We start from the raw sequence: 12516 nt of genomic DNA, 5'->3' as shown, positions 1-12516 counted from the left end.
CAATTAATATTGGAGTAGTTCAAATCCCCCATGATGATTATTCTATGTTTTTTTACTCAATTCCCTAATTTGTCTGCATTTTTCTTCCTCCACCTCCCTTCCACTATTAGATGGTCAGTAACAACCCCTATTAGTGTGATTGTTCCTTTATTATCTTTTATCCCTATCCATCTGGATTATATTTTTGTCTTGCTGATAGCTGTGTCCTCTTTCTTTCTATTACCATTATGTTATCCCTATTAAATACAGCTACTCCACTTCCCCTTTTTCTCTCTCTATCTTTTCTAAATATGTTATACCCCGCAATATTTAATTGTCAGTCCCAATTTTTCTGTCGCCATATCTCAGTAATCCCGAATATGTCTGGTTCCTCCCAACACATCTTTGCCTCCAGCTCCCTCTTTTATTACAGACACTGTGCATTGCTGTCCAGACATTTTAACTCAGTATTAATAGGATTTACTCTCACTTTATGTTGAACCATCTTTTTAAGTCTCCTGTTCTGTAACTCTATATGTTCCCTTCCCTTACTTAATTCTTTCCTATGCTCCTCTTCCCTATTTTGTTTGCATTTAGGCTGCTTATGTTTCATGTAGGTCTCTCCTCCCATTTTACTAGTTTAAAGCCTTTGCCATATCCCTATTTGCCCTTTCTGCTAGGACACCGATCTCATCCGGGTGGAAAACTTTCATCTGAATGCTACCTTCCTATCGCTATATCATTCTCCAGAACTAAACTTTGCTCCATTCCTGTTAATTTGGCCCTGTGGCCTTTCCCCCACTTCCCACCATTGACAGCCACAATTTCAGCGTCAAGGCATGATGCTCTGGAATTTCTTCTCTAAAGCGCTCCACCTGCATTTCCTCCTTAAAGATGCTCCTCTAAACCCAGTACTATAACCAAGCATTTGGTCATCCCTTGTAACATCTCCTTTGGCTGAGCATCCATTTTGATTTTATTGTGCCTCTGAGTGCTCTGGAACATTTTGTTGACATTAAAGGTGCTTTGTAAATCCAAATTATTTTGTGAACACAGAAATAGAGAACAGATATAAAATTAAAAAGTTTTAATTCTGTTCATTTTCTTCTCACGCTCTCATTTTCTCTCTCGACCACATGAACACACCCATAAAGGATATGTGGAAAATTTCATCGACTTTGCTTCCAGTTTCCATTCTTCTCTTGCCTTCATCTGGTCAATCTATGACTCTTCCCTTCTTTGACTTCTCTGTCTCCATTTCTGGAGATAGACTATCAATGAATATTCACTATAAGCCCACTGACTCCCCCAGCTGCCTTGACTATGCTCCCTCACACCCCGCTTCCTGTAAGGACTGTATTCCATTCCCCCAGTTCCTCCGTCTCTGTTGCATCTATTCGGACGATTCAATCTCCCACGCTAGTGCTTCCAATATGTCTTCCTTTCCTCCTCCGCCGATGATTCCCCTTCAGTATGGTTGACAGGGCCCTCAAATGTGTCTGTTCTGTCTCATGCACTTCTCTTATCCCTTCCCCTTCCTCTCAGAACCAAGATCCTCATTTTCCACCCCACCAACTTCCATATTCAACTGGTCATCCTTCGCCATTTCCGCCACCTTCAGCGTCATGCCACCACCAAACACATCTTCCCTTCCACTTTCAGCATTCCAAAGGGACCATTCCCTCCATGACATCCCGGTCCACTGCTCAATCACTTGCAACACTCCTGCCTTTCCTACAGCATCTTTCCATGCAAATGCAGGAGATGCAAAGCTACCCCTTAACCCCACCATTCAAAGCTCCAAACACTCCTTCCAGATAAAACAGCAATTTACTTGTACTACTTTCAATTTAGTTTATTGTATTTGCTGTTCACAATGTGATGTTCTCTACATTGGGGAGACTAAATGCAGACTGGGTGACCGTTTTGCAGAACAACTCCGTTCAGTCCATAAGCATGACTCTCTCAGCTTCCTATCGCCTGTCATTTAAATTTTTACCCTGCTCCCACTCTGACCTTTCTGTCCTTGGCCTGCTACAGTGTTCCAATGAAGGTCAACAAAAGCTCGAGGAACAGCATCTCATCTTTAGACTGGGCACTTTACAGCCTCCTGGACTCAACATTGAGTTCAACAATTTTAGATTGGAACCTCTACTCTGATTTTGTTTTGTCTTGCTTTGCAGGTTTGTTTGTTTTTTCTTGTTGCTCTCGTTTCCCTTTTTTTGCTTTCCGACGGCAGCTCTTCAGGCTCCTGCACCTTCGCACCTCCTCTAGACACATCTTTTGTTTCTTTACTTGTCCCTTTAGCATTCCCTTTGGCCTTGCACCATGAAACCTTTTGTCATTTAATCTCTCCATCTTCCACCCTATCACAGACCTTCCCTTTTGTTCTTTCTCCCACCCTTCCCCCTTTCACGTGCTGAAAACCTATTACATTTCTAACTTTTCCCATTCTGGTGAAAGGCCGCAGACCTGAAACGTTAATTCTGTTTCTCTCTCCACAGATGCTGCCTGACCTGCTGAGTATTTCCAGCATTTTATGTTTTTAATTTCAGATTTCCAGCATCCACAGTATTTTGCTTTTGTATGTGAAATAGAGTCCGTGACAATGTTGTGTTGATTAGCACCTTATGGACAAATATGGCTAGGAAAAACAATTGACAGTTGTAAAGATAAGTTCAAATAGAGATAATCAAATAGCAGCGTGATGGCTCCCTGAGCTACCGTGCCTTTGGTGGTGCCATACCTACAAAGGTAATACACTTGTAGTGTATAATATAGACTGTAAAATTTCAGAGGTCTTGGATCATCCCTTGGATGACGGGAAGAAACTTCCTTTCAGGAGACTGCGTGAGTTGATTGCATCCACAGTAGAGCAGATTTTACATGGTTTGTGAAAGGAATGGCTGTGCTGAGGCATATGACCTTTTCTTGTTCCATGTTTTATCATCTACTCAGCATTGATTATTCATGAAGTAGTACTTCAACAGCGATAATCTCATTTACATGTGCAAGTTCAACAATTTCAAGTCAGATCCTTTGACTATTTCAACAAAATGCTTATAGTGCCTGCAGATAAAAAGTTTTTTTTAAAAGGGCCCTGGTAGTGATACTTTTTTAAATTGGTGAGTCGATGCAACTGTAGAAACTATCCAATGTAATTACATTTGTGGGTTGTGAATATGGTTACACTAACCGTTTTGTTAATTATTTTACTCTTTTTGGTAAGCATTACAATTAACAAGTAATAAAGAGACAGATTGATTACATTGTAATTGTGGATGCTGTACTGCCAAAACTGCTTGTTAAAAGCTCCATGTCTCTTTTATTTGTTAGTTAAATGGTTAAGATAATGCCTACTGAACAGATTCATTGACTCTTCTAATACAGCTGCATAAATTGTCTGGTATTTGGTTTCAGCCATGGAATTTATATTAAAAAAAAAATTAAACAGAAACACATTTGAGTATTTTATACAGTGTTGATGGTGTTTAAATTGGTAAACTGAAAACCTAAGGGACTGGGTAACATGTCTTAAATCATGGAGAAGTGTGTTCAATATTTCAAATGGGATCATGCAGTAAAGTAAAAATGTGTTTCATCTGTGTCCATAAATGTGAATTGCAAAGAGGAAAAAAAACGAGTTACTTGGATTAGCAATACATGTCCTCATTAATTCTTGAGCCAACTGGATTAAGAGTTTGTTGAACTGAAAAAGTGATTTTATTTTGCAAGAAACACATAATTTTTTTTTAACAAATTGTTATATGACGGCTGAATAATGCACACAAAAAGGAAGACTGCTTACTTCCATGGACGAAATAGGCGTAGTGACTGTGTAAATTGAAACCTTTATTTGATGTAAAGATTATAACCAGTCATGGGTATAACAAAAATACGTATTGGGACTGAGTTGGAAAAAGTAGCCCTTGGTAAAGTTTGGCTTGTGTCAATAATTTTCAGGTATCTGATTTTTATTTCTATTCATTTGACTGCAAAGCAATTTCCCATACCATTTGGCTGTAAATAGTGATTTAAAGCTCTATTTCCTTTAAACCAGTAGCATCCACCAGAATATGTATATTTTAAACAGTATAAATCCGTACTTTTAGTGAATTCTATGGCTGTACTCAGCAACATTTGCTGCCATGAGAACTGGAGACAGTTGACACATATAATGACTTCACAAAGCAGTGAAATACACAGTCCATTATTCATTATTTTTAACAATTACCTACTGATTTTCTGTGGTGGTGCTTATGGATTGTCCAAGGACTGAGATACTGTAATGTGTAGGCTCTTAAATGGGGCCTTTTAAGGGCTCTGCTCAGACAAGCCCTCTGGGAAAGAGTTTGGAGTAGGCACATCCTCAGATCAATTAGAGGCTAATTGTTGGTGGCAGTTACTTAAAATTGACTGAGCTTGTAAATTCCTGATTCTTGCATTGGGGGTTGGCCCCGTTCGGGAAAGAAAACAGCAGGATGTGGCTAGTTTTCTTCTTATTTAAAAATATTTTTGGCACTTTTGAAGTGTAATCTTTTAACTGTGATGGATTCTCGCTGGATGTAAGACTCCCATGGCAACGCACATGGGAGTCAATTGGACATGAAAAAGGGTAGGCCAAAAAAGTCAACAGTCAGCACAGAAAAAGGTGCAGCAAATATAAAAAAGAAAACACATCCTAGCAAAAATAAGTCTAAACATAAGTGTGCAAGATATAAGCTTAAAATAAATTATTCCTTGGACATATTTTTATGTATAGCTTTGCAGATTTTTAAAAAAGTAAATATTTAAATGTTAAACCAATCAGATGCAAGTTGTATGCTTTAAAAAGCTGTGATACTCAAAATGCAAGGACATAGGCATATGTGATGTGCACTATTTTATATATATTTGATGTAAAATGAAAAGTATGGAGACTAGGTTATTCACTGAGTTATAAAATAGTCTTCACCTTCTGCTCAGGTCCTCACTCTGGAGAAAGTACATGGCTGGAATGAAGAGGTCACTCCAGTACAGCTTACTGGTGCTGCAGTTCATTGTATTAGTCTGAATAGTATTTTAAAAAGTAAAACTTAGAGCTAAATTGTTCTTATTCCACTTCAGGTGGAAGAAAAAGTTTTTCAACCTTTCTTTTGTTTATTCCTTCTCACACAACTTGTAAAACTGCAGGGCAACTTTTGTGTTTTAAAAGCTGTGTCTTGTGATTTTTTTATTTATTCGTTTGTGGGCATCGCTGACTAGGCCAACATTTATTGCCCATCCCTAATTGCCTTTGAACTGAGTGGCTTGCTCGGCCCTTTAAGAGTGAACCACATTGCTGTGGGTCTGGAGTCACATGTAGGCAGATTTCCTTCCCTAAAGGACATTAGTGAACCAGATGGGTTATTACAACAAACAACGATGGTTTCATGGTCATCGTTAGATTAGTTTTTTAATTCCAGATTTATTAATTGAATTCAAATTTCACCATTTGCCATGGTGGGATTCGAACCCTTTCCTCCAGAGCATTAGCCTGGGCTCTGGATTATTAGGCTAGTGACATTACCACTACGCCACCGCCTTCCCTCGACCTGTAGTATGGTGACATTGTTTCACTATATCTTATTTCACTTCTGAAATCAAGAAAAGCAGGGACCACAAGTAGAAGAAAAATCAAGCAATACCAAAATGTTTGAAAGTGAACCGAATTGAGACGTTTCCCCCATTCCAAGAAATACATGTCTTTAGAAGTGCTAGCAAATTAAGTGATTTAAAAATTGTAAGTTGGGATCTTGCATTTTCAATGTAATCTGTACATATGTAATTTTTTTTCTTCATTGACATTTAGTACCCAAAAGCACAGGTGAAAAGAAAGTAGGGAAACTTTCAGATACGTCTCCAATTGCTCCAAGATCAGGAGTGCAGCATCAGAAGCAGCAACAACAGCAGAAAGTAAATCCAGCCCTCCAAGTCCCAACTGTATCTCTGTATCCATCACGCAAGAAAGTGCAAGTTAAAGACCTCCCTCCATTTGGTAATAACATTTTAAAAAATAATTTGCTGCTCTGCTTTTGAACTGAGGTTTGCTATTTCCCTACCACAAAATGTGCATGAAAAATAACTTTTCTGAAGAGCCATTTCAATACAATAGCAAGTGTTTTTGTTCCAAAGACTTGTAAATTCCAATACCTGTTCTTTATAATTGTATGTTTGTTCAGCATTATTTCGCTTTGTATGTGTTGAAATGAAAAAAAGGGTTACCTTAACTGCATTACTACTTTAATTTCTGTCCTTCAGGTACACATTCTCCTCAAGCTTTGAAGAAAATTCTGTCTTTGTCTGAAGAAGCAAATTTGGATCGGAATAAAAAGCAGGCAGAAGATACTATATCAAACACATCATCCCAGTTGTCGTCTCCTCCTACATCTCCTCAGACCTCACCAAGGAAAGGTAGCATCTTAGAAAGAAAATGCACCAGATCCCAAGATGGGTCCCAAACCCATGAAAAGGCATTGTATTTACTAATGAGCTGTGGCATAGTCTCTGTCATGGTCTGAGAGTTCCAGTCAACTAAGACCATATTTTTAGTCTCTTAGCCTACTTGCCCAAATCTGTCGCATTGCTATCCTCTAGTGGCTATTTATGTTGTGTGCACTTATCATGTAGTGGGAGATGTGTGGTGGTTGCCAGTTTTAAGCAGCCCAATGCCGATCTTGCTCGAAATAGAAAGGAGCTCCTCATAATAGAGTATGCTAATAAATACGGCTGTACTGACAAATGGCAAAGCTATTTTGCATTAACTTTTTACAGTAAGCCTACTATTATTAATTCTGGTATTAAAAATACTGTAACATCCATATACACGCCTCTGATAATATTTAATACAGTTGATTCCAGCTGCTTTACAAGTTAATTCATTGGAATGGTATAATAATTGAGCTGTTTCTCCATTCCACCTCTTTCCCCCCCCCCCAATAGAAATACTTTAAATTGCCAAATCGGAATAAAAAGCAGGCAGAAGATACTATATCAAACACATCATCCCAATTGTCGTCTCCTCCTACATCTCCTCAGACCTCACTAAGGAAAGGTATCATCTTAGAAAGAAAATGCACCAGATCCCAAGATGGGTCCCAAACCCATGAAAAGGCATTGTATTTACTAATGAGCTGTGGCGTAGTCTCTGTCATGGTCTGAGAGTTCCAGTCAACTAAGACCACATTTTATCTTGAAAATTTGCACCCCACTCCCATTTCAAACTACAACTGTCCAGCATGGCAAACAACTCCCATTGTAAATTGGGGGAAAAGAAGTTCTATCCTCCTGTTGCTATTTGTTGGCTCAGATCTTGTGCTGGATAATTATGTGACCTTGGGAGAGTATAAATGCTGAAATATGTTGCCACCATTGCAACATTGACTAACAGCTGCTTAGCTAATTAACAGAGCATGATTGAGTCTAATGTCTTAGTATAGAGTTAGATGACCTTTGAGTTGAGTCTGTGTGTTTCTCAATGGAAAGATTCAATAGGTCCTTGAATAGAACCATCATCTCGTCAGTGCCATAGAACATATTATCAACAGGAATTAGCCTGCATCTCCACAAGACAATTATTTTCACATTAATGGAAAACTGTATCCAGTCCTGCTTTCAGGATGTTTAAGAAGTTAGATAAACAACTTTTTTCCACATTTAAGAGTTCTGACCACTTCCCAGCTGTACCTCATAAAATAAAACAGTACTTATATTTTTTACTATTGTGTAATTAGGCATTACTGTTGAAAACTACAGACTTACTCCAGATATTTATTAGAGTACATGATTATGAAAATGAGCACTCTTCTTTTGGTAATGTTTATTTCATATTTTTATAAAGGTTAGAATAAACCTGTGTCTTTCATCTGTTACTTTTAAGACAAATGTTAAAAAAGGCAGTTTTTTTAAATGGCAGTGTACAGGTAACAGTCAGTGTGAGGGCATGTCATTTAACACTGTAGGCCTTAACCCATGCCGGGAAATGGCTGTGAATTTGTCAGTTAGGATACCTGGCATAATTATTTTGTAACAGTGTGGAGTAATAGCCTTTGTATGGTATTTAATACTATAAACAATCTTCTGGCATTTTTTTAATGGGAGAGAGAAACAATGGGCTTTCTGCCATCTAATTATTCCTAGTTAAAGTCCCAAAGAGCTTCTTCTGAATTAGTCAAACTGACTTCACCGCTGCAAAGTTGTCTGGATAAATGAGAGCCTGGTTCTGTTCAAGGGAGATACAGTGAGTGTCAGATTTGATTTCTAAATTGGTTTTCTCATCCTGTTTGTCAGGTGGCAGTAAGCTGAGATCTCATGGCTCCAGACAGTCGGACCTATCAGGCTCTTCATCCTCTCTTGGAAGTGAAAACAGTAACAAGAATAACAATACACCACGGACCTATGGGATAGGTGGAGTTGTTATACAAAGAAAAATGTACCAGATTGGCTGAGGGGGTTCAGCAGCCTTAGGGTATTCAAGTAGAACATAACCAACTGTCATGCTAAAACAGGAATCTAATTAGCCAAGATGTGTATGACTAGATGACAGTCTAATTCTGCTAGTTTAAAAATCACAGTATGTAGTCTTGACATAGGTACTTGAGGAACAAAATGCTAAACTAGGGAAACAAATGGAAAGTTAAAAATCAGAATATGCTGAACAGTGATAGAGCATTGTAAAAATCAGCTGGGTGCAGTGACAATTAGATAGGAAATGGTCACATAATATATACAAAGCTTTACAGTGTTTTATAAAACTGGGTTCTTATCCTTCTACAATGAAGACTCAGTTGTTTTATATTTATTTGTAATTTATTTGTTTTATTTTACAATCCATTTGTGATATAAACACAATCTTGTAAGAAGCCCTGAGCTACCACCATCAGGAGGAGGAGCAACATATTGTAACCACCTCAAATGTGCATTTTTTTAAAAATTCCCAAATGATTAAGTGGTGCTTAAAAAGAAAAATGAATAACCATTTCATGTGTTGCACTAAGTGTTGAAAATGCAGCTGAAACTTTTTTTAAAAACATTGTTCAGTGGATTGAGTGGGCAATATTTCCAATGTCTCTATTGACATCAATTCACTTGAGTAATAATAGAAATAACCATCCATATGTGCGAATTATTAATTAATCGTGAGCACTGCATGAAATGTTTTGGAACAATTTCAAATCCAATGAATGATCCCATTGAAAGCTAAATCACATATTGAGTGGCAGTGCATTACTGTCATTTTTTTATTTGTGTGAAGGACCTTCGGAATTCAGTCCCTGCGAGCAGTGCAATGATTCATACAATTTAATGGTTACAGTACAGAAGAAAGCCATTCGGCCAGTCATGTCCATGCTGGCGCTCTGCAAATTATGTAGTCCCACTCTCCCAACCTTTCCCCATACCTCTGTAAATTTTTTCTCTTCAGGTGCTTATCCAATTCTCTTTTAAAATCCCCATTTGAATCTGCTTCTATCACACTCTCAGGCAGATAGGGGCCTGTTTCAGTGCTGTATTTCTAAATAAAAATAAATAAATAAAATATTCTTAAAAGAGCAATGTTGACATGTTTCAATTGTTGGGTAATTTATTTTGTAATTTTAAGTTTTGAACTATAGCAGTGGGTACTTCCTATTGTTTAATATGCTGGGCTCCCAGTAGTTTCCTAATTTACTACAATATTTAATTTGCCTTTTCAAGTTGAAAGTTTACATTGCCACCTATTTGAAAATGCAACATTCGCTCATACATCTAATGCAGATGTTTCAGAACCATCATTTTTTAAAAACAGTATCTCAATGCTCCAAACGCAAGATTAGCAATCATTTGATAAAGCCCTGCTAACCAGAAAGAATTTATATGTTCAAACCTCTGCCATTTTATCTTAGATCCAGGATTAGCTTTCTATAACCAGGTAGATATGTTTGAACCTGTGGAGATCCTTTATTCCTCCACTCTTCTAAATCTGTTTTGATTTTATGACAGTTCAGGTTTGCTGCATAAGTTAATTAGTACAATGGATATGAATCTATCCTTTAATACTAATGAAGTTCAGATTATTTTTCTTCCCCAGCTCTTCCATGTATGTAACTGATACTAAAATTTGACTACCGAGTAATTCAGATCTTTTCTATTTTCCAGGTTTTGCTTTAGCACCAAGTGCTACTGCAGATAATTTTTCAGATTCTGGTCACAGTGAAATTTCCTCCCGATCCAGCATTGTCAGCAATTCCTCCTTCGACTCAGTATCTGTCAGTCTCCATGATGACCGTCGACAGCGACATTCTGTCAGTGTTGTAGATTCGAATTTAGGTTTGGGTATGGAAAGAAGACTGGAAAAACGATCAGTTGACCCAGATCAATACTGCTTAAGGTTGGAGCAAATTTTTGTTGCTTTTGAAACATTTAGCTATTGTTTGAAGTGCTGCAATGATAGAAAATTTGCTACTGTAGTGTTTGCTATATTCAAGTCTAAGGTTAATGCTAACTCTATGTCACTTAGTTTCTGAATAGGTTATTAAGTAGGTGGTTTGCTGTAAGTGGAAACGTGCAGCCTGTCGTGTACTATAGACTTTAGCCGAGCATACGAGGAACATTGTCGCTGTAAACAGTGGCAGTTTCTGCACAGCAACCACTGGCTTTTATCTTTATGATAAAGGGTAGGAGCCAATTTTGACATTCACTGTTATAAACAGTGACTGTGATGTCTGATACTGAAACTGACATTGTATCTTCCCAGCAGACATGACCAAACTATGTTTGTACAAGTGAATGAGTTAATTTCTGATGAGATTTATGTAATTTCAATGTAGTTTACCTATATGTTTAGAGATCAGGGATAGCTACTTTAGTCAACAACAACTTAAAATGTCCCAAGGTGCTTCACAGAAGTGTTATAAAGTGAACTTTCAGCCAAATAAGGATATATATATATGTGGGCAGATGACCAAAAGCTTGGTAAAAGACACAGGTTTTAAGGAGCATCTTAAAGGAGGAAAGAGAGGCAGAGAGGTTTAAGGAAGGAATTCCAGAGTTTAGGTCCTAGATAGCTGAAGGGATAGCCGCCAATGGTGGAACAGTTAAATTTGAGGATGCTCAAGAGGCCAGAATTAGAGGAGTGCAGAGATCTAACCAGGTTGTGTGGCTGGAGGAGATTACAGAGATGAGAGGGGTAAGGCCATGGAGGGTTTTGAAAACAAGGATGAGAGTTTTAAAATCGAGATGTTACTTAACTGGGAACCAATGTAGGTCAGCAAGCACATGGGTGATGGGTGAACAGGATTTGGTGAGAGTTAGGACATGGCACCAGAGCTTTGGGTGACGTCAAGTTTACAGAGGATAGAATGTGCAAGGTTGGCTAGGAATGCATTGGAATAGTCGAGCCTGGAGGTAACAAAGGCATGAGGGTTTCAGCAGCAGGGGCAGCGTGATGACATGGATATGTGGTTGGAAGCTCATCTTGGGATCAGATATGACACCAGGGCTGTGAACAGTCTGGTTTAGACTGTTGCCAGGTAGAGGGATGAAGTCAGTGACTAGAGAACGAAGTTTGTGGTGGGGACTGAAAACAATGACTTTGGTCATTCCAATATTTACTTGGAGGAAATTTCTACTCATCCCGTACTGGATGTCAGAAAAGCAGTCAAATGATTTAGAGATAGTGGAGAAGTTGAGGATGGTGAGGTAGAGCTGGGTATCGTCAGCCTGCATATGAAAACTGGTGCCCAGTTCTTGGCTGTTCTCTCTGTGGGGTAGCATGTAGATGAGTAACAGGGGGGGCCAAAGACAAGATTCTTGGACAACACCAGAGGTAATTACCAGAGTGGGAAGAGAAGCCTTTGCAGGTGATTCTCTAGCTGTGGTTAGATAAATAAAAATGGAACCAGACAAGTGCAATCCCACCCAGCTGGACAGTGGTGGAGACCTGTTGGAGGAAGAAAGGTCAGACCAAAATATGATGTGAAAGAATGTATGTTCAGCTTGATTTGAATACTTCCAATCAAGGTTCTGTACCTTAACCAGCATTGAGATGACCTGAATCCAAGTCACAGCATTATCTTTCTGTAACCCTGGTGCCTTATCACTCCTGATGTTGCTTGCATTCTTATAGCCTTTGGCAGGGTTGTTCTCACCATCTCTCCTCTGTTGCCCAGCTTGGTGGACTATCCTTGCTTGGTTCCCACTGTTAACCTCTCCAATCGAAGATAGAGTATCGCTGCATATGAACTCTCTTTTCCCCTCCGCACTGACACAGTTACCTTGGGATTCCCCCCATGGTTCCATCCTCGATCCCTCTTTCTCATCTTTATTACGCCTCTTGGCAAAACCATTCGCTGAAATGAAAGCTGATGACATTGGGTTTTTACCTCCACCACCACCCTCAAATCACCATGTCTTTCCTTCCCCATCATCCTCTGTATCTGTGCTTTCAGAGCACTTGTCCAACATCCCTCTTTTATCAGCCACTGTTTTCTCTAAATAAACATTGAAAAGACCAAAATCATCAATCTCAGACCCTGCCACAAA

At 38.7% G+C, this 12516-nt stretch overlaps 1 protein-coding gene across 6 annotated transcripts in view; it reads left to right on the top strand.

Moving 5' to 3' along the window:
- Window positions 1-12516, top strand: part of rapgef2b (Rap guanine nucleotide exchange factor 2b) — a 660162-nt gene that overhangs the window by 580323 nt on the left and 67323 nt on the right. For 4 of the 6 annotated variants that reach the window (XM_068041792.1, XM_068041802.1, XM_068041830.1 and 1 more), the window contains 4 exons: window positions 5810-5995; window positions 6259-6411; window positions 8287-8403; window positions 10132-10363. In XM_068041792.1, coding sequence (XP_067897893.1) covers window positions 5810-5995; window positions 6259-6411; window positions 8287-8403; window positions 10132-10363 — 688 coding nt within the window. The remainder of the gene's footprint in view (window positions 1-5809; window positions 5996-6258; window positions 6412-8286; window positions 8404-10131; window positions 10364-12516) is intronic. The other 2 variants (XM_068041811.1, XM_068041821.1) reach the window with 1 other exon arrangement.

Source organism: Heterodontus francisci, chromosome 1 (genome assembly GCF_036365525.1).
Source record: "Heterodontus francisci isolate sHetFra1 chromosome 1, sHetFra1.hap1, whole genome shotgun sequence".
Classification (NCBI taxonomy): Eukaryota; Metazoa; Chordata; class Chondrichthyes; order Heterodontiformes; family Heterodontidae; genus Heterodontus; species Heterodontus francisci.
Note: the sequence above shows the minus strand (reverse complement) of the source record. Positions and strands in the feature narration are given on the sequence as shown.